Source organism: Bombina bombina, chromosome 4 (genome assembly GCF_027579735.1).
Source record: "Bombina bombina isolate aBomBom1 chromosome 4, aBomBom1.pri, whole genome shotgun sequence".
In the NCBI taxonomy this organism is placed as follows: Eukaryota; Metazoa; Chordata; class Amphibia; order Anura; family Bombinatoridae; genus Bombina; species Bombina bombina.
Window position 1 is genome coordinate 191,469,515 of NC_069502.1, and position 24,150 is coordinate 191,493,664.

Genomic DNA, 24,150 nt, shown 5'->3' on the forward strand with positions numbered 1-24,150 from the left:
CTCTTTTTTTCACCTTTTTGGCTCCATTAACTTCTATTGGAAAATACGTTATAATGTGCACAGTATTCTAAGTTCGACTTTTTACGTGCATTGTGTTAGCGCACAAGTAAAAGCATTTTACTTTGAACTTGTAATACGAGCGCTACTCTTGTGGAGTTAACAATCGAGTAGGAGCGTTAAATACTGCTCCACATGTAATCTGGCCCTTAATGTACAGTATAGTGCACTCACATACCTCCCAACATTTCAAAATTCAAAAGAGGACAACCCACCCCCACCCCATGATATGTGGTGGGCAAGAGCAGGGATGGAGCTTAAAAAAATCATAAGACCAAAGTAATATAAATAAAATTGTAGATAAAGTCATATCTTTTAATACTCTTAGGCAGCAAATCAAACTCAAGCTCACACTAGTACACACACTCAAATACACAGAAACACACAATACATAGCATACACTTACACAAGCAGATACACACACACACACACACACACACACTACATAGCATACACTTATACATGCAGATACACACACACTATATAGCAAACACTTATACAGGCAGATACACACAAACTACACAACATACACGTATACATGCAGATGCATAGACACTACATATTATATACACTTATACATATAGATACACACACACTACATAACTTACAATATTACATGCAGATACAGACACACACTACATAGCTTACACTTAAACATGCAGATACACACACACACACACACTACATAGCATACACTTATACATGCAGATACAGACACAAACTACATAGCTTACACTTAAACATGCAGATACACACACCCATTGCATAGCTTACACTTATACATGCAGATACACACACACTACATAGTTTATACTTATACATGCAGATACACACACACACTACACAGCATAAACTTATACATACAGATACACACACACACTACATAGCTTACGCTTATATGTGCAGATACATGCACACACACACACACACACTACCTAGCTTACACTTATACATGCAGATATACACACACATTACATAGCTTACACTTATACATGCAGATACACACACACTACATAGTTTATACTTATACATGCATATACACACACACTACACAGCATACACTTATACATGCAGATACACACACTACATAGCTTACACTTATATATGCAGATACAAACACACTACTTAGCATACACTTATACATACAGATACACACACACTACATAACTTACACTTGCACATGCGTATATACACACACTACACAGCATACACTTATACATGCAGATGCACACACTACATAGCTTACACTTATACATGCAGATACAAACACACTACTTAGCATACACTTATACATACAGATACACACACACTACGTAACATAAACTTGTACATGCAGATACATACACACTACATAGCATACACTTATACAAGCAGATACACACACACACACACACACACTACATAGCTTACACTTATACATGCAGATACACACACACGCACACACTACATAGCATACACTTATACATGCAGATACACACACACTACACAGCATACACTTATACATGCAGATACATACACACTACATAGCATACACTTATACATACAGATACACACACACTACATAGCATACACTTATACAAGCAGATACACACACACACTACATAGCTTACACTTATACATGCAGATACACACACACACACTACATAGCATACACTTATACATGCAGATACACACACACTGCACAGCATACACTTATACATGCAGATACATACACACTACATAGCATACACTTATACATGCAGATACACACACACACACTACATATCATACACTTATACATACAGATACACATACACACACACTACATAGCTAATACTTATAAATGCAGATACACACACACACTACATAGCATACTCTTATACATGCAGATACACACACTACATAGCACACCATATGTGTGTATCTGTAATTCATTGTATGGGGTCCTGGGGTTGGCAAGCACATTAGCTGGCAGTCTGAGGCTGCCACTGTTTGTTACCCTGGTGTTAGCCCTGCTCATCGTATAAAACTGAAGTCATGCTAATATAATCACCAGGGGTTAGACGTCATCACTACCAGAGGTTAGAGGTCACCATTACGTGAGATTAGAGGGTATACAGCCTTCTTACTCCTGCTTAACCCACACACTATTCCTTTTCCACAGGGAATCTAACAGGTATCTAACCCTGTAAGAGAAAAGCCAGCTGCTTCTGAGTATGGGCCCAATAGAATTTTTTTTTAAAATGCATGGGGCAATGCGGGACAGCGGTACAGACAGACCACTAAAATTGGGGCAGTTGGGGGGGTATGCATAGCAATTGGAAATGTTTTTCACAGGTTCTTGTTTATATGCTCTAAGTATATTACTGCCCCACTATTTTATCTCTATAAATGTAAACTGGTGAATTTTTCTTAAAATGCACAATGCACTTATTACACTGATAGAAAAACACATTATTGTTTATCTAGAAAAGACATGAATCTGAAACTAGAAGCAAATGTTTGGTAAAGTACTCTGAAAACAGCACAATTTGATTTGTATGTGCTTCAAGAAAATGTATCAGCATCAGGTACTACCTTTTACATTCCTTCTCCTCTGCCAAAGTCATAGAATGCCACTGCATTTTAGAGAGCTTTATTTTATTTATTGGAGACAGCTCGCCTCTCGCTAGCACTCTCCAGGACCTCCTGGTCCAGACCATTTTAGAGAAATTAATGAGGTCTGCCTCATGTGAGGATAGAAGGAGGGATTTCACTACGTGTCTGCAAACAATAGAGAATCTGAGTTGCCATTAATTTATTGAATAAACTAGATGTTGAAATCAAAGGTGCCCATGGAATGCCCAGTCCTGCCCCTTCTGTCATTTCCCTGCCAACAGAAACACAAGTAGGAAGTGCCCCCCCCCCCCCACAATAATTACGTTCTGGAAACACCACTGTGTGTGCCCTGGTTGAGGTGTTAGCAGATAAACACTTGTATTGTGGGGTTTGTACCCAACACAGAGCCAATAACTTTTCAGTATTAGCAGTTTTATTAGATGTTCTTTGGGTGGAAAACTTTTTATATTAATATATTTATTATTCAGTTCACATATTCCTGTAAATGTTTCTGCCCTCTAATTTTTTTTTCCGACTTTTTAGGCTCCTTAACAACAATCAAATTAAAAGGATACCAAGTGGAGCTTTTGAAGACCTAGAGAATCTAAAATACCTGTAAGTTTTATTATTGAATCATTTTATTATATTTTAAGTTTAAAATATAAATAATAATCTTTTTTGAACAGTTTTCTCAACTGTAGTGCTGAGGAGCTGTGGAAAGGTGAGGTTATCATTGGCTCAATAGCAGCAATGAAATGGATAGTAAACAGCTTGAGATTATAAAATAAAATGATTGTGCATAATACTACATCTTTGCAATATACTTTCATTGCTTATTTTTCCCCCTTTTCCTGTAATTTGAGTCTGTGGGGCTGAATTATCAAGCTTGAGGCCCCTGTTTCCGCTTGAGCCTTCAGGCTCGCCGGAAACAGCAGTTATGAAGCAGCGGTCTAAAGACCGCCGCTCCATAACTTGTCCGTCTGCTCTGAGGCTGCGGACATCAATCCGCCCGATCCTATACGATCGGGCTGATTGACACTCCCTGCTAGCGGACGATTGACCGTAAATCTGCAGGGGGCGGCATTGCACAAGCACTTCACAAGAACTGCTTGTGCAATAATAAATGCCAACAGCGTATGCTGTTGTCATTTATCGATGTGCGGCGGACATGATATGCTACATTGTATCATGTCCGCTCGCACTTTCATAAATCGGCCTCTGTGAGATTTCCAATTTCTAGGAACTCAAAGTGCATATGACAAGCTTTACAAACCTCTGAAACATATCTATCCATAATTGGCTTCAGTAGAAATTATAAGAACAGCAAAACAAAGCCTGTTTTACTAACAAAATGACAGTGGCTAGCTGGGTCCAGTAGTAAGTCACGATTAGGTCTTCAAATATAACAAATGATGTGTGGAATCTGGCTAATGAAAACTAATTGCAGTAAACAAGGTTTTATTCCATTAAAAAAAGTTGAAAGAAATCAACCCGATCAAATACGACCGGGTTGATCGACACCCCCTGCCAGCGGCCAAATCTGCAGGGGGCAGTATTACACCAGCAGTTCACAAGAACTGCTGGTGCAATGATAAATGCTGACAGCGTATACTGTCTGCATTTATCGATGTGCAGCGGACATGATACGCTACATTGTATCATGTCCGCTCACACATTAATAAATTGACCGCTTAGGGTTGATATTCAAAACCTTCCCATCCAGATGAGATATTCTAAGAAGTCTCGTTGGTACGGTGAGGCTCTTAAGACATTTTTAGAAACAGAAATTTTAACTTGAGACATGTTTATGTTGCTATGTAGTGTAGTGAAACAGACTCATTACATTACATTACAATACCAGGTCTAAAAAAATCCAAAGATTTTGTCTGATTTCTCTCCATGCTGGCTATTTTTTCAATATCAGGCCCTTAGCAACATAGAATTTAATCGCAGAACCAGCACTTTTAAAGGGCAATCATACCAAATATTTTTATTTCATGGTTCCTATAGATTATACCATTTTAAACAACTTTCCAATTTACTTCTATCTAATTTGCTTCATTCTCATGATATCCTTTGTTGAAGGCAAAGAAAAGAGGTATATATGTGCAGCCACCATTCTTCAGCAGCTTCTGAGTCTAAATTGATATTTTTTACAAAAAAGGATACAAAGGAAATAAATTAGATCATATAAATAAATTGGATATTTATTTAAAGTTGTGTGCTCTATCTTAATCATGAAAGAAAAAAAATTGGGGTTTCACGTCCCTTTAAAGGGAAACTAAACCCATATTTTTTTTCTTTAATGATTCAGATAGAGCATGCACTTTCAAACAGCTTTCTAATTTACTCCTATTATCATTTTTTCTTTGTTCTCTTGCTATCTTTATTTGAAAAGCAGGAATGCAAAGCTTAGGAGCCGGACCATTTTTGGTTCAGCACCTGGGTAGTGTTTGCTAATTGGTGGCTAAATGTAGCCACCAGTAAGCAAGCGCTATCCAGGGTACTGTACCTAAAATGGGCCAGCTACTAAGCTTTGCATTCCTGCTTTTCAAATAAACTTAGCAAGAGAATTAAGACAATTTTCTAATAGGAGTAGATTAGAAAGTTGTTTAAAATTGCATGCTCTATCTGAATCATTAAAAAAATGGGTCTAGTATCCCTTTAAAGGGCCACTAAACCCAAAATCTTTCTTTCATGATTCAGATAGAACATACAAATTTAAACAACATTACAATTTACTTCTATTATTTATTTTGCATCATTTTTTAGATATCCTTATTTGAAGAAAAAGCAAAGCACATGGGTGAGCCAATCACATGAGGCCTCTACATGCAGCAACCAATCAGCAGCTACTGAGCATATCTAGATATGCTTTTCAGCAAAGAATATCAAGAGAATAAAACAAATTAGATAATAGAAGTAAATTAGAAAGATGTTCAAAAATGCATTATCTTTCTAAATCATGAAAGAAAAAATGTGGGTATCATGGCCCTTTAAGGCTGCCCATGTTTTATTATGATTTGTAAGCTTAAAGGGGTGTTAATGTTACATTTTAGTTGGTTGTATGTAAAAGATGGCATTTTCAATTATATTTGTGTTGATTCAGATTTCTCTGTTCTTTTTTTTCTGATGTTGGAAAAAACATGAATGGCCGTTATTTATTTTTTTCCATTAACAAAGTGATTATAATCTTTCCAAGTCAAACACAGCTGAGATTGTTAACTCACACAAGATCTGGGGCGTGATCCGATATAGGGCGTACTTTTCGGCCCAAGCGAGGTAACCCACGCCGCCCCTAGTTTCACCTCGCACGTCGGGGTATCCAATATACCCCGCCGGCAGTTTCTAAAGTGCCGTAAGTCGGACAAACTAGTGATGTCCAGAAATAAGCGTAAGTACAAATTCCTGGAGTCACCAGTGACTTACGGCACTTTAGAAACTGCTGTCGCCTACAAAAACTTACTAAACTTACTAAACTGAACCCCAAAAAAGCTTAGGGCCTCGATCTGAAAACAGCCAATAGAATGCGAGCTCAATCTGATTGGCTGATTGGATCAGCCAATCGGATTGAACTTGAATCTGATTGGCTGATTGAATCAGCCAATCAGATTTTCTTACCTTAATTCTGATTGGCTGATAGAATCCTATCAGCCAATCGGAATTCGACGGACGCCATCTTGGATGACGTCATTTAAAAGAAACTTCATTTGTCGTTCAGTCGTCGGGCCAGCTGGATGTTCCGCGTTGGAGGGCTGAAGAAAGAAGATTGAAGATGCCGCTTGGAGGAAAACTTTGCCCCGATGGAGGACCTCTTCTTTGCCGCTTGGATGAAGACAACTTTATTTTTGCAAACTGGGTACTGGCAGACAGCTGCCAGTACCCAAGATGGCCCCCAATAAGGCAGAGGGGGAGGGTTAGAGAGCGGTTTTGGGGGGGATCAGGGAGGTTGGGGGCTAAGGGGGGATCCTACACAGTAGCATATGTAAATATGCTAAAAATTTAAAAATAAAAAAAACTTTTATTTTAGTGCTGGCAGACTTTCTGCCAGTACTTAAGATGGCGGGGACAATTGTGGGGTGGGGGAGGGAAGGGAGCTGTTTGGGAGGGATCAGGGGGTGTGTCAGGTGTAAATGATTTCAGTGAGAAACCTAAAATTGTGAAAAATTTAACGTTTTTTTTAATTTGATCGCATTTGGCGGTGAAATGGTGGCATGAAATATACCAAAATGGGCCTAGATCAATACTTGGGATTGTCTACTACACTACACTAAAGCTAAAATTACCCCAAAAAGCTCCCTACATGCTCCCTAATTAACCCCATTCACTGCTGGGCATAATACACATGTGGTGCACAGTGGCATTTAGCGGCCTTCTAATTACCAAAAAGCAACGCCAAAGCCGTATATGTCTGCTATTTCTGAGCAAAGGGGATCCCAGAGAAGAATTTACAACCATTTATGCCATAATTGCACAAGCTGTTTGTAAATAATTTCACTGAGAAACCGAAAGTTTGTGAAAAAATTTGTGTGCATTTGGCGGTGAAATGGTGGCATGAAATATACCAAAATTGGCCTAGATCAATACTTTGGGATGTCTACTAAAAAAAATATATGCATGTCAAGGGATATTCAGGGATTCCTGAAAGATATTAGTGTTCTAATGTAACTAGCGCTAATTTTGAAAAAATATGGTTTGGAAATAGCAAAGTGCTACTTATATTTATGGCCCTATAACTTGCAAAAAAAGCAAAGAACATGTAAACATTGGGTATTTCTAAATTCAGGACAAAATTTAGAAACTATTTAGCATGGGTGTTTTTTGGTGGTTGTAGATCTGTAACAGATTTTGGGGGTCTAAGTTAGAAAAAGTGTGTTTTTTTCCATTTTTTCCTCATATTTTATATTTTTTTTTTTTATAGTAAATTATAAGATATGATGAAAATAATGGTATCTTTACAAAGGCCATTTAATGGCGAGAAAAATGGTATATAATATGTGTGGGTACAGTAAATGAGTAAGAGGAAAATTACAGCTAAACACAAACACCGCAAAAATGTAAAAATAGCCTTGGTCCCAAACGGACAGAAAATGGAAAAGTGCTGTGGTCATTAAGGGGTTAATATTTTTCTTTTCTTTCACTTCCAAATTCCCAAGTATCCAGGGTTATCTTCCAGGATTTCCAAGTACAAGTCTTTGATTGTTCAAGGATCAACTTGGCTCTTGCGCAACCATCCAACCTTTTCTTATAAACTTTCCTTTTGGATAAAGCTGTTATGTTTCCTGTTAAAAACTGGCTTTGGTCTCTGCTCCTGGTTTCTGTTCCTGTTTATTTTGAGCTGCTTGTCCCACGGTTTGCCTTTCTTATTAAGACTTGGTTCTCTCAGTGCCAAAGCAAAAAGGAGGATTAGGTTCTGTTTGTACTGTTTATAGATATGATAGTTCCTATTTGCTACCCTCTGCTGCAGTATTGTTGATTGTTCTCTTATTGGTCGCTTTTCTTCTGTATTTTTCCCTGTTTTTGTTGACTAGTTGGGATTTTTATTTTACTTTTTTTTAAATGCTGCATAGTAAAGAAAAAATGCATTGGGCAAGATACTGTAATTAAAATACTGTATATGGAGCCTCGTGAATAAAAGGAACGATAAAAAAATAAATGTTCATGATTCATATAAGGGATGCATGCAATTTTAAACAATTTTCTAGTTTACTTCTGTTATCAAGTGTTCTTATTCTCTTGGCATCTTTTGTTGAAAAGCATATCTAGGTAGGCTCAAGAGCAACACTGCACTACTGGCAAGTAGGTGTCGATTAGTGGATACACATATATGCTTCTTGTCAATGACTCATCCTAAGTGTTCAGCTAGCTCTCAATAATGCTTTGCTTCTCCTTCAACAAAGGATACCATCAGAATGAAGCAAATTTAAAGGGGCATTAAAAATTAAAAAAATAATTGATAAAATAATGTATTTCTAGCAAATAGCCTGAGAATAATATATACATGTATTTTTTAAAATGACATTAGTATTTTAAATATTGAAAAAATAAGGGCAACATTTTAATATCCATAAAGCAGTGGGTTCCACCATATTGTAACTTAGGTTTCTTTTTCTGCTGAGGCCAATCATAGACAGTTATACATGGCTTACTAGTGTACAACCAATGACTGTGTGGATAACAGCTGTGTCTGCACTTCCACTTTTAAGAGGAATTTGGGAAGCGCTCAATATTCAGATTTTAAATTACAGCAAAAGCGAACAAAATAAATAATGAAAGTATGTTGCAAAGTTTCTTTTTACTATATACAATTAAACATTTTATATTAATATTGCAAAGTGTTTAATGTCCCTTTATTAATAAACGTAAATTCTAAATTTGCTTATTACTGCATGCTTTTTCTGAATCATGGAAATTTAATTTTAATTTTAATGTTCCTTTAATAATTTCATAATGGAACATAATGGGATTAATTCTTTAAAGAAGGTGACTTGGAATTCTTCCATTTTGTCAAGAGACATAGTTCTTGGTGTGTTCCATTGCTAACTACTGCTTCCTAAGAGGATACATTTGAATATTGTCAGATTTACATTCCATTGGTTTTTTTTGCGTCTCTAGCTCTTAAAATGATCTCTAAAATGTGTTTGTGAAAAGCAGATGAATGTTCCTGTGCAGAAAAATAAAGATTTTTTGTATTTATGTGTGTGGTGTTTGTCATCAATAACACTCATGTTCTTTTTCAGACAGTAAGATTCGGTCCCCACAGACCAGCTGTGTAAACACATGTACTTTCTGTTAGTTTCAAAATGAAAATGAGCATATTTCATATAATCTTTTCTATTATAAAAATACTAGTCCTAAAGCCCGTGTACACGGGACAATTTTTTTAAATACCGCGGTTCCAACCCTTGCTCCCTCTCTCTCCCCCCTCTCTTTTGAGCTCTCTCCCCCCTCTTTTGTGCTCTCTTTCCCCCTCTGTTGCTCTCCCCCCCCTCTTTTGCTCTCTCTCCCCTCTTTTGCTCTCTCTTTCTCTCTCTCCCCCTTTTTCTGCTCTCTCCCCCCTCTTTTGCTCTCTCTCCCCCTCTCTTTTACTCTCTCTCCCTCACTCTTTCGCTCTCTCTCCCTCTCTCTTTTGCTCTCTCTCTCTCCCCATTTCTTTTGCTCTCTCTCTCTTCTCTCTCTTTTGCTCTCTCTCTTCTCTCTCTTTTGCTCTCTCTCTCCCCCCTCTTTTGCTCTCTCTCTCCTCTCTTTTGCTCTCTCTCTCCCCTCCTCTATTTTGCTCTCTCTCCCCCCTCTTTTGCTCTTTCTTTCCCCCTCTCTTTTGCTCTCTGTCTCCCCCCTCTTTTGCTCTCACCGTCCTCTCTTTTGCTCTCTCTCTCTCCCTCGCTTTTGCTCCCCCCTCCTCTCTTTTGCTCTCTCTCCCCTCTCTTTTGCCCTCTCTCTCTTTCCCCCTCTCTTTTGCTCTTTCCTTCCTCTCTTTTGGTCTCTCCCCCCTCTCTTTTGGTCTCTCTCTCCCCCTCCTCTCTCCCCTCTGTTTTGCTCTCCCCTATGTTTTTCTCTCTCACTTGACCATGCCGCTGCCACAACGGCTGCTCCCGCCCGGCCATGCCCCTTCACAGGCGCTCCTGCCCAACAACGCCTATCACCACAGCCGCCGATCATGCCTCATCACGGCATGCCCGGCCACGCCCCCATCATGGCACGTTCGGCCACGCCCCCATCATGGCACGTCTGGCCACGCTCCCACCAGGCAGCTTCCACAGTGCGCAGTCCTCTGCTGCTCAAGGCCAGGTACGTTTGTCCTCGTGCAGTCTCTACTGCGCATGACTGCATCTGACAAACATACCTGGCCTTTTATTATATAGGATATATTTTTAGCATATATAATAGTGCGCTATCATATGCCAGTTTTCTCCACAGAAAGTTTTGCCTGCTGGGTAGTTTTATGAAGTAGCTGGATAAGGGCAATTTTCTTTTATTTATCAATGCTACTTAAAGGAACTCTCAAGTCAAAATAAACTTTTATCATTTAGATAGAGCATGCAGTTTTAACCATCTCGAATCAACCAAGGCAGTTTTAAGACACTTTCCAATTTACTTCCTTTATCAAGTTTGGCACAGTCTTTTTCTATGCACATTTTCTGAGGAACAAGATCCTACTGAGCATGTGCACAAGTTTTCAATATATATGTATACTATGTCTGTGATTGGCTGATGTCTGTCACATGATACAGGGGGCCGGAAAATGGGAGAAAAATAAAATTTGTCAGAAAAAAATCTACTACTTATATGAAATTCAGAGTAGGTGTTAAATCATTGTCTTTTAACAATGCACTTGTTAATTATGCAATTCTACTGCATTGAGTGGTCCTCAAGACACAGATTGATTGCATACTTTAACATAAATTGATTTAGTTATAATTTGTACAACAAACATTGAAAAAAATAATGTTCACTTAATAATGGCTTAAATTTTAACTGGCTGGTCATTAAAATCAGCCGTGTGGTAAACCCATTAAATAGGTCCCGGGGAGAAAACTTTATGCATAATATAAATTGTATTGAGTTTATGATTACTTTAAGGGCCTGATATTCAAAAGCTCACCGTGCAAGTAAGATATTCTAAGCAGTCTTGTCGGTACAGCTAATTTTTTCCTTTTCTTTCTAAAGTTGTGATAGTCCACAAAATGTGTGAATTCATCTCCTGACCACCAGGAGGAGGCAAAAACACCCACAACAAAGCTTTAAGTATCCCACCCACTTTCCTCTCTCTCCCAGTAATTATTTGCCTCGTCAAGGAGAAGGCACGATTAGAGGTGTTAAGGATTTATTGAAGAATTATAGGGATATTTATCCCAAATTTTCCCTCAATGGTTATTTCCTGTAAGAGACGGACATAGAAGAGCACCGGCTGTGCAAAGTAAATCTCTTCTCAAGAGTTGTAGACACAAGTCAGCCACGGTTATCGCAGGGAAGTTCCTTAGCCTCCTCCTGTGTTGCCATGCACATGTACTCTTTCAACAAATGCCCCCCCCATGTCAAACACGTTGAGCATTAGTGGTGTTCGCTGCTTTTCTGCATTGTGATGCTGTTCCTCATACATCTGCATTTTGTTTTGTTTTTCTTAATTAACTAACTCTTTTAGAATCATACTAATGCCACACAGTTGGCAATGCAGTTTAATTTCCTTTTTAAGAAATGTTCTGTTTGCAGAATATATTCCATGTCTCCCTTACGTGTTCTATGTTCTGTTATGTAAAATCTCATGAATGCATTTTCCTAATGTATTCTCTACACTGTATTTTTCTGCATGTCATTGCTAGTGTATTCACACTGGTGTATGCTTTATTGTGGGGAATACTAGATTGCTGAGCAATAGTCTATCTCTTCTTGGGGACAGCATATGGTATATCCTTCTACTACTGTGATTTATATCTGCACACATAGTACTCCACAGCTAGTACTAATGTTGTATATTGTGTATTTATTGTGACAGGATATTTATAGGGTATCTCATATCTAGTACTACTGTTCTATATTGCTGTATGCTGTTCATCTTTTATTGCAAGAGGATACTGCAGTGATTTCCATATCTAGCTCCATTATTATATTATATTCCTTAGAATGTGTGAGGATACTACAGGGCAGGGTTGTTTATAGAGAATGCGCCCCCCTCACAGATGCTAAAGTCCCCCTCCTAGACCTTGCATGTCCCTCTGTCATTTAGAGGTCAGCTCCAAAGCAGCAGTGCACTACTGGGACCTAGCTGAACACATCTGGTGAGCAAATGACAAGAGACAAATGTGTGTGCGGCCAACCACCAGTTAGCTCCTATTAGTGCATCGCTGCTGCTAAGGATATGTACATATGCTTTTCAACAATGGATACCAAGAAAACAAGAATAATAGAATTGTCTTAAAATTTTTGGTGTAGCCTGAATTATGAAAGTTTAATTTTGACTTTCCTATCCCTTTAAATATGTCCTTTTTGTACTACAATGTTTTTTTCCAAATATATTATTATCTAAAAATATCTTTTACTAATTGCCATTATATTTATACTTTTCTTATAGCTATGCATATTTATTTGTTTAATGCATATCAATCCCTTTAAATTCTTATCCAAAATGTATCTACAAAACTTCCAATAGACTTTAAAGGGACAGTATACTGTAAAATAGTTTTTCCCTTAATGTGTTTACAATTGCTTTTTTTACCAACTGCAGAGTAAAAATGTATGAAAATTAGCTTTTTAAGGTTTATTTGTGTTTATTAATGCTCTGATTTTGTGTTTTAAAGCCACAACCTAATAAAATGGGTTGAGCTTGTAAGTATAATCTGATCTTATTACTGTATCACATTGTATACATATACCTGCTTCTTTATCTTATATCCGTCCATAAAACAATCACCAGTAGTACTTGGAGAGAACAATGGAAAATCAACATTGTATTACCTTATCTCTGCTATATCCCACTGGGAGTGTAATTTCTTCTGCTGGCTGTGTTTACAAAGCTTATCTATAGCTTGGACCTGCGGCCACAAACTTTCAGAATAGGTAGGGATACCACAAGCTAAATCAACTATTTAAAATGCCAATATAAGGGTAAAGGAGCTACTTCTAAACAATTTAATACACTCCAGCAGGTAAAGTGGATCATTGGGAACAAATTAAAGGGGAGAAAAATGTTGAGTAAACTGTCCCTTTAAAGTTGAACTTTGCAAAAAAGTCATCAGGTCAGATTTTCTAAAGGATTGCAATATGTCACTAGGTGTATTTGTAACATTTTTTTTTTTTTTTTTACAATATTCAGTATTAAAGTCTTTGAGATTTTATAAATAATTTGATAAAGAACTGTAATAGCTGTTTATTTTTCAAATATACTATACACACAGGCAGTAATAGACATAGACATGCACACACAGTGATAGACAGAGATATGCACTCACAGACAGTAACAGACAGACATGCACTCACATGCAGTAATAGACAGACAGGCACACACAGACAGTAATAGACAAAGACATTCACAAACAGACAGTAATAGACAGAGACATGCACACACCGGCAGTAATGGACAGAGACATGCACACACCGGCAGTAATAGCAGACACACACAGGAAGGGATAGATAGGCACACAAACACACTCTGGCAGTAATAGCAGACACACACACTCACGTGTGAGTTTGTGAAAACTTGCCATTGTCATTATGGAGTAAATGACACATACACACACCCATCACTATCAAGCATTTGTAAATAATAAGTAAAAAAAAAAAAAAGACCAGCAGGCCCATTTATCAAGCTCCGTATGGAGCTTGAAGGGCCGTGTTTCTGGCGAGTCTTCAGACTTGCCAGAAACACAAGTTATGAAGCAGCGGTCTAAAGACCGCTGCTTCATAACCCTGTCCGCCTGCTCTGAGCAGGCGGACAGGAACCGCCGGAAATCAACCCGATCGAATACGATCGGGTTGATTGACAGCTCCCTGCTGGCGGCCGATTGGCCGCGAGTCAGCAGGGGGCGGCGTTGCACCAGCAGCTCTTGTGAGCTGCTGGTGCAATGTTAAATGTGGAGAGCGTATTGCTCTCCGCATTTAGCGAGGTCTTGCGGACCTGATCCGCAGTGTCGGATCAGGTCCGCAAGCCCTTTGATAAATGGGCCCCATAATGTCAAAAAGATATTTTTTTTGTATTCAACAGTCCTTAACAGAGAACCTGTTCCTTAGTATGTGGAAACCCAATTTTTATAAAGCACCTTTTTTAATTAGCTCAGTAAAATGAAAAAATATGTACATATCATTATGTAAAGACCATGAATAATTTGTCATATTGCATAAAACGTCACCTCTTTTGTGACACAGATCAGTGAGATAGAAGACTGCTTTCCTCATGGTGATTCCCTTTTTACTTTCAGTTTTAGCTCTAAGTAGTTATCTGGTCTTTGTGATTCTTGTTGCTGCATTAGTATGATTGACATCCAATGCAGCCAATTAACATCACAGCTTCCTTTCAAATATATATATATATATATATATATATATATATATATATATATATATATATATATATATATATTTAATGTATATGTTTGTGATCTGTGTATTTTAACCTTTGCTATACCAGTAGTTTATCAAGCAAGCACTTTTTAAAGTGCTCCCTATTGCGCCCCAGGCCACTGCCCAGTCTGTCTGCCCCTAGAAACGGCCCTGCTACAGGGTATTCATATCTGGTTCAACTGTTATCTGTTGCTGGGCAATAATGTACTTTTTCTGTATGTGGATACAGTATATTCCATTTCAGCTACTACTATTAAATAGTTATAAAGTTATTTATTTTTTCGTAGGATTAGTCCAGGCCATATAAATGGTCTACCCCCATACTAATTCTAATCGTGGTCAGGTTAGGCATTTTTTCAGAAGACCTTTTACCTTTATGAGTGGTCTTTTTTGGGGATAGTCTTAGTTTAGGTCTCAATGTGTCTGTTCCTATCAGACCATTGTATGCTCTTTGCAATTAACTTGCAAGAGTTTAAAAACTCTATCTCAAGCTACCATATCTCTTTTGTTCAGTTATCGGACAGTATTTCCCTTCATTATTACCGGTATTATCATTATTATTATCAGGTATGTAGCGCCAACAGGTTCCTACTCCGGTGTTTTCGCGGGATGGTTTTTGCAGTGGATTTGTCTTCCACTGATGCCAGTTTGCTTAGTTGGGATGCAGTTTGGGTTTCTCGATGGTTCAGGACTTTGGTTGTCTCAGGAAGATGAGACTACTTATACCTATGGTAAGAACGCCATGAGATGTTCAGAGCTCTTTTGCCCTGGTTTCTTCTCATATCGGTACCTTATAGTCGTCTCTAGTCCATCTACATCATGGTGGTTACTGTGTTCAATTATCAGGGTGGCATCCACCATACTTAGGTGATGTTAGAGGTTTATTGCAGTTTGAGTTGGGCAGAGTTTTCCTCAGTGACTCTGGTTTCTGGGGTCATCACCTGGGAAGGGGTTTTTATGAGTGGTCAGTCTCCACTTAAGGGGATGGTCCCTCCATCAGTAATTCTCGATCAGTTGGTGCCGCGTTGGGATCTACTGAGGCGTTCAATCGCCTGATGTTGGGCTAGATTGGTCGGTGATTGAGACTGCTTCAGGTTTGTCTGCCTGTTGCTAGACGGATTTGCTGCAGGTGTGGAAAGGGTCTTTCCTAAATGCCTTTGATAGAGGTAGCATGTCACTGTCTTTCAATTAGCTACCCGAAGAAGGCACATTTTTTTTTCTTGATTGTTTCTGGCAGTTTGCCAGTATTCCTGTATATATAATAGATTCCTGCAGATTTGGTAGACATCTAGTGAAGAAGGTCTTCACCATTTTATGATTTGAACACGTTCCACCTATGTGTGTAACTGTACATTGTGCTGAAGTGAGAACTTTGTTGTTGTGGCATCTTGGGAAGCCATGTACAAATTCTGTAAAAAATAAAGTATAAAATAAGTGCTTAGGAACAGTTATTTTAGAATGTGTTCCCACTTTTTTTCAAGCACAAAAAGCAGGTTTTTTAGATTTTTTCCCCAGCTACAGAGGTACTGCTAAACTCTATAAAAAAATTGATATTTTTTTTTATACCTAGCATCATTTAAATATTTTGACTAATGTAGCAAGTATAGTCACATCTGAAAAATACATTAACAAAACAAAAAAAAATTTAATGCATTTTTGCTGCCAGTCTAGTTTCCATGTCAGTGGGTAAATGCATTTACAGATGTTTCCAATAACATTTACAAACAGCAGTGCAAATTTCTTCTTTGTTTCGTCTCAGAAACCATGCTTTGTGATTCCAGGCTAAATACACATTAGTATAGTGTTATTGCATTTATTGGGTTATCGCTTTGTATAGTAATTTCGTTTTTATATTTATATATTTTCTTACATATACATATACATACTGTTCACAGTAAACTATTACTTTATTGAAAAGACCAGAGAGTGCAAGATTTTTATTTGTATCTATTGATCCCACTAGCACCCTGGCAGCTGTTGGATGAAGTGAGAGTGCACATCTTAGCTATATTTTATATATATATATATATGACTTAAAAGAGAGCAATTTAATCAGCGCTGAGTGTATCACCCTTGGCCCACGGCTCTAATTTTAGAGAATAAACCTGCTGCCCAATACCTGGAATAATGACAGATAAAAGGTCCCCACCATAAACTGTCTTATTCTTAGCTTGTTTGAAAAATTGGTGAAAAGGTAGGTATCCAGGCGCTTAGCTTATATAACCGTACACAGATGTAATTGAATGTATATGTATGACAGAGGATGTAATACTAGTTGGTTATAAAGATGGCTAAATCAGTATATAAAACCAAATGGATGAATTTTAATACAAGATAAATAAATAAATCAAGTCCCAGGTTAGTTAAAGTCCACCTTCTTCTTAAAGGCTAATAAAAATTGATGATGAATGAGTCAATATTTATAATGATATATCCGTATAAAAAAACACTCTTAAAGGGACATGAAACCAAATTTTTTTCTTTCAAGATTTAGAAAGAGCATGTCATTTTAAACACTTTCTAATTTACTTCTATTATCTAATTGGCTTCATTCTCTTGATATCACTTGCTGAAAAGCATATCTAGATATGCTCAGTAGCTGCTGATTGGTTGCTGCACATAAAGGCCTTGTGTGATTGGCTCACACATGTAAATTGCTATTTCTTCAACAAAGGATATCTAAATAATTGAGCAAATTAGATAATAGAAGTAAATTGGAAGGTTGTTTAAAATTGCATGCCCTATCTAAATCATGAAAGTTTAATTTTGACTAGACTGTGCCTTTAAGTTCCCAAATTTGCTTGATATACAGTCTTATTCTTATGTTATCCAAAAAATGCAGATAAATGCCTACTTACAGCAGGTAACCTCAATCCTATGAGGTAAGTGCATGCGTCCCTTAGAGGAATAGATGTCCCTCAGCAATCCCGGATACCGCTTCTGTGTCTCCCCAATATGGTAGAAGGGATCTCTTCTGTTGCAGATTTGGTCAAATATCCTCCTCTCAGTAGTATGATGTATCAAAAACATATAAGAAAGGGGATACAAATGCAAACCAGTAGTGCAACACTGTATGTACTTTAAAAGCTTATTTTATTTTCTCAATATTTAAAATGCTCACATTTATAACCCTCAATCCAATATGAGGTATCACAAAGGCATGTAGTTACATCAGTAGCAGATTTCCAAAAAGGTGTATGTCAAAAGCAAAAACACCAAACACACAGAATAAAGTAGAAAAAAAGCGGTTTCAAAATAGATTGAATAAAGTCTCTTGAAATTAACTCCTAACGCGTTTCAAAGGTACTTAGAAAATGGGTTACCTTCTTCTTCAGAGGATTTAGTCATATGGGACTATATATATATATATATATATATATATATATATATATATATATATATTTGTGCGCTAACCCAACCTTGTTTATTCAAGATCCCTAAACCCGACATGAAATATGAATATTTCACATTCCAATGTTTATCACAGAAGAACATGTTCTATTTATTCTTAAATAAATACTTATATATATATACATGATTTTTTTGGTATAATATATATCTATACATATATATATGTTGCATGTAAAGTCAGATATAGGGTAATCCTACGATTACCCAGTGGCTGTGGGTAAAGCCGGATGTAAGATCATACATCAGGCTTTACCCGGGTAATCCTAGGGTAATCCTATCATTAACCAAACGCTTCTGGTTAAAGCTAATGACAGCACTATTTTCATCCTTTAAAGACAATAGTTCTTGCAAATCACTGCATCAAATATTTATACGATGTGCTGTTATTCCCCATCTCCACTATATTTTTTGCCTCCGCTTGGGGTAGATGCCAGAGGACCATCAGGGCGCCCCCCTTCAAGCCCGCAGGGAGAGGCAAAAAAAAACTAGTGTACAAAGGCTTTATCCAGAAACGTTTGGGTAATCCTAAGATTACCAGGGTAAAGCTTGATGTATGATCTAAAGTCAGATAGGATATAAAAAACCCAGACACCCCCCCCCCCGAAAAAAACTGCTTATATAGGCTAAAGTGGCAAGTATTTAGTGTGACGGTACACTTGAGCAATAGCAGGAACCTGGCTCTGAATGGAATGGAACCCTAATTAATGTCATTGCTAACATCTGTATTTGTCCTACTATTTCATGTCAAAATGACTGCTGTTAAAAAGGTCTATTACACTAGGTTTCTGCAAGACATGCTTGAGCATTACATACACATATGGTATGAGTTTAATTAATTTGAAGCTTGCTAATAAGACCAACTTTCAATCACATCATTCCATTCAAAATGCCAAATATCACTGAATTTGAAAGACATTAAATCATACTTTGCCACTCTCAAAGGGAAATCATCAAACAAACTTGTTACTAAAGATGTGGTGTTCAAGCTGTTATAAAGAAATGTGAAGAATCAGTAGAGGTATAGGACAAAAAAGTGGACTGGAAAGCCAAGAAAAGTTTAAACATCTGATTAGAAGTTTCTCAGAGTTTCTTCTTTGAGAAAGCGGAATAAGTCCAGCAAAGACCTGGCTCAGCATCTGGCAGCTTCATCTGGATGCCAAGTTGACCCTTCTACAATCCGAAGAAGCTTGGTCAGGAATGGTCTTTGTGGAAGGGTAGCAGCCAAAAAAACACTTTTTCGGAAGGGGAACAGGGTGAAAAGATATGCTAAAGCTCACAAAGATTGGAATGAAGATCAGTGGAAAAGAGTATTATGGAGTGATGAATCCAAGTTGGAAAATTTTGGGTCCAATCGTCGACAATATGGGAGAAGAAGAGTTGGGGAGAAATGGAAGAATGAGTGCTTGCAGCCTCCAGTGAAACCTGGTGGAGGCTGCATTTCTGCCAGTGGTGTTTTAATTCATCAAGCCATTCCTTCTGGATAGCACCTGATTAGGAATGGTTTTATTTTTCAGCATAATAACGATCCCAAGCACACTGCAAATGCAGTGATATCATATTTGTAGAGAAAAACAGCTCATAAAACACTGACAGTCATGGACTGGCCTGAATATTATAGAGGCAGTATGGGATCACCTGGACAGAGAAATAAATAAAAGACAAACTAAATCTAAAGCAGAACTCGGGGAAGTGCTGAAAGAAGCCTTATATAATATACCAGAAGATTACTTCAGAAAACTTCAGGGTAGTCTCCTCAAAAGAGTACAAGATGTGCTTAGTGCCAATACTAACTTTTACTTGAAGCCATTTTGTTCTAGATATATACAGATATATATAGGAATAGTTATTTAAAAATACTTAGAACATATTCCCCTATGTAAAGAACACTAGAATGTGAAATATTTACAATACATACACTGTTAAACACTTTATTAAACATGAATACTGCATAAATTAGATTTTTTTAATGTTTTTAGCTAGTTGAGATATATTTATATACTGTTAAATGTATTGTTGATCTAAACTTTTTTGGCTCTGAAGTCACGCTAACCCGACTTTCAACTTGTAATATGCACACTATTTCAGTCACACACAAAAAGCCGAGAAACACTGTACATCACTTGCGCGATACAGTTAGCATACCGCTCTTAATCTAGCCCTAAGTTTATTAACATATGAAATTATAATATGTATAAACATTAACATGTTTAAAACAGCTCTGCAGACAATCAAGATACTCCATTTAAAAGAGGACAAAATAAGATTTCAGATTGTAACGGCTGTTAATTTAGATAAATTGAAAATCATGTTGAAACCCATGAGAAAAGTGTTTTTAGAATAAACCCCAATGTAAAACTGGCATCTGGTTTATGTTTGTTTCTCATATATGAACTTCCTTTCATTTTTTTTTTGACTAAAGCCGCATTCCATTTTTAATCAAACAACTCTTTCTTAAATCTTAAAGTAACAGATCCTCTGGGGCCTATCTATCAAGCTCCGAAAGGAGCTTGACGGCCCGTGTTTCTGGCGAGTCTTCAGACTCACCAGAAACACCAGTTATGAAGCAGCAGTCTAAAGACCGCTGCTCCATAACCCGTCCGCCTGCTCTGAGCAGGCGGACAGACATCGCCGCAATTCAACCCGATCGAGTACGATAGGGTTGATTGATACCCCCCTGCAGGCGGCCGATTTGCCGCGATTCTGCAGGGGGCGGCATTGCACCAGCAGCTCTTGTGAGCTGCTGGTGCAATGCTGAATACGGAGAGCGTATTGCTCTCCGTATTCAGCGGGGTCTGGCGGACCTGATCCGCACTGTCGGATCAGGTCCGCCAGACTTTGATAAATGGGGGCCTCTGTCTTCTCCTTAAGACTAATTCAGTAGGTGGGTATAACAAGTTAAGAATAAATACCTCCAGCTAGTTACCAACTGCACACAAGAACACAATACTCTGCTGACAGCTAATCAAACCCTTTAGTCCTGCAAAAAAAATCCTTTGTACCCCCAATATTATTTTACCAGACTCTTTTTAGACCCCAGATTAGACTAATCTGTGTTCCACATCAGATACACAAATCTAGAATTTGCCATTGCAGATCAACTTATTTAGATTTAGACCTGTTGCCCCTGAAATAAAGATATCACTCCTGCCTTCATGATCAGTTAACTTTGTGTCCCTGGATCAGACTCCATGTCCCTCCACCCAAATTAGAACGAACTGCCCCCTTTCCAAGATCTAACCTACTGAAGGTGCCTCTTCAAATCAGATTTGATTGATTTGATTTGTTAAGGCTCTATAAGATTGCAAAGCAAAACTACTAGTAAACTAATAGAGTGCCCTAGTGCTGGAAACATTTATAAATTACACACAGATAATAATTAAAAAGAGCGTAAAGTCAAAATTAATCTTTAATGATTCATATACAGCATGTAATTAAAAAAATGTATATATTGTATAAATGTCCTCTATTATCAAATTTACTTGTTTTGCTGGTATCAGATTTACTTGTTTTGTTGATTAGCAAACTTAGATAGGCACATAGGTGCTTAGCCGTGTGTTTGTAGGCACATAGATGCTTAGCCGTGTGTTTGTAGGCACATAAATGCTTAGCCGTGTGTTTGCAGACACATAGACGCTTAGCCATGTAATTGTAGGCACATAGATGCTTAGCCGTGTGTTTGTAGGCACATAGATGCTTAGCCGTGTGTTTGTAGGCACATAAATGCTTAGCTGTGTGTTTGTAGGCACATAAATGCTTAGCCTTGTGTTTGTAGGCACATAGATGCTTAGCCATGTAATTGTAGGCATATAGACGCTTAGCCGTGTGTTTGCAGGCACATAAATGCTTAGCAGTGTGTTTGTAGGCACATAAATGCTTAGCCATGTGTTTGCAGGCACATAGACGCTTAGCCATGTAATTGTAGGCACATAGATGCTTAGCTGTGTGTTTGTAGGCACATAAATGCTTAGCTGTGTGTTTGTAGGCACATAGATGCTTAGCCGTGTGTTTGTAGGCACATAAATGCTTAGCCGTGTGTTTGCAGGCACATAAATGCTTAGCCGTGTGTTTGCAGGCACATAGACGCTTAGCCATGTAATTGTAGGCACATAGATGCTTAGCTGTGTTTTTGTAGGCACATAAATACTTAGCCGTGTGTTTGTAGGCACATAAATGCTTAGCCGTGTGTTTATAGGCACATAGACGCTTAGCCGTGTGTTTGTAGGCACATAGATGGTTAGCCGTGTGTTTGTAGGCACATAAATGCTTAGCCGTGTGTTTGCAGGCACATAGACGCTTAGCCATGTAATTGTAGGCACATAGATGCTTAGCTGTGTGTAGGCACATTGATGCTTAGCCGTGTGTTTGTAGGCACATAGATGCTTAGCTGTGTGTTTGTAGGCACATAGATGCTTAGCCGTGTGTTTGTAGGCACATAGCACATAGATGCTTAGCCGTGTGTTTGTAGGCACAAAGATGCTTAGCTGTGTGTTTGTAGGCACATAGATGCTTAGCCGTGTGTTTGTAGGCACATAGATGCTTAGCCGTGTGTTTGTAGGCACATAAATGCTTAGCCGTGTGTTTGCAGGCACATAGACGCTTAGCCATGTAATTGTAGGCACATAGATGCTTAGCTGTGTTTTTGTAGGCACATAAATGCTTAGCCGTGTGTTTGTAGGCACATAAATGCTTAGCCGTGTGTTTGTAGGCACATAAATGCTTAGCTGTGTGTTTGTAGGCACATAAATGCTTAGACTTGTGTTTGTAGGCACATAGATGCTTAGCCATGTAATTGTAGGCACATAGACGCTTAGCCGTGTGTTTGCAGGCACATAAATGCTTAGCCGTGTGTTTGTAGGCACATAAATGCTTAGCCATGTGTTTGCAGGCACATAGATGCTTAGCCATGTAATTGTAGCCACATAGATGCTTAGCTATGTGTTTGTAGGCACATAGATGCTTAGCCATATGTTTGTAGGCACATAGATGCTTAGCTGTGTGTTTGTAGGCACATAGATGCTTAGCTGTGTGTTTGTAGGCACATAAATGCTTAGCCGTGTGTTTGCAGGCACATAGATGCTTAGCCATGTAATTGTAGGCACATAGATGCTTAGCTGTGTTTTTGTAGGCACAGAAATGCTTAGCCGTGTGTTTGTAGGCACATAAATGCTTAGCCGTGTGTTTGTAGGCACATAGACGCTTAACCATGTGTTTATAGGCACATAGACGCTTAACCATGTGTTTATAGGCACATAGACGATTAGCCGTGTGTTTGTAGGCACATAGATGGTTAGCCGTGTGGTTGTAGGCACATAAATGCTTAGCTGTGTGTTTGCAGGCACATAGACGCTTAGCCATGTAATTGTAGGCACATAGATGCTTAGCTGTGTGTAGGCACATTGATGCTTAGCCGTGTGTTTGTAGGCACAAAGATGCTTAGCTGTGTGTTTGTAGGCATATAGATGCTTAGCCGTGTGTTTGTAGGTACATAGATGCTTAGCCGTTTGTTTGTAGGCACATAAATGCTTAGCCGTGTGTTTGCAGGCACATAGACGCTTAGCCATGTAATTGTAGGCATATAGATGCTTAGCTGTGTTTTTGTAGGCACATAAATGCTTAGCTGTGTGTTTGTAGGCACATAAATGCTTAGCCGTGTGTTTGTAGGCACATAGATGCTTAACCATGTGTTTGCAGGCACATAGACGCTTAGCCGTGTGTTTGCAGGCACATAGACGCTAACCGTGTGTTTGCAGGCACATAGACGCTTAGCCGTGTGTTTGCAGGCACATAGATGCTTAGCTGTGTGTTTGCAGGCACATAGACGCTTAGCCGTGTGTTTGTAGGCACATAGACGCTTAACCATATGTTTGCAGGCACATAGATGCTTAGCCGTGTTTTTGTAGGCACATAAATGCTTAGCCGTGTGTTTGCAGGCACATAGACGCTTAACCATGTGTTTGCAGGCACATAGACGCTTAGCCGTGTGTTTGTAGGCACATAGATGCTTAGCCATGTGTTTGTGTCTTTAGTATTCTGTGGCCTATTTTTTAAACA

The 24,150-nt window shown here is 38.3% G+C and overlaps 1 protein-coding gene across 2 annotated transcripts in view; it reads left to right on the plus strand.

Moving 5' to 3' along the window:
- Positions 1-24,150, plus strand: part of PXDN (peroxidasin) — a 315,380-nt gene that overhangs the window by 120,582 nt on the left and 170,648 nt on the right. For both annotated transcript variants that reach the window (XM_053709731.1, XM_053709732.1), the window contains exon 3: positions 3,178-3,249. In XM_053709731.1, the coding sequence (XP_053565706.1) occupies positions 3,178-3,249 (72 nt within the window). The remainder of the gene's footprint in view (positions 1-3,177; positions 3,250-24,150) is intronic.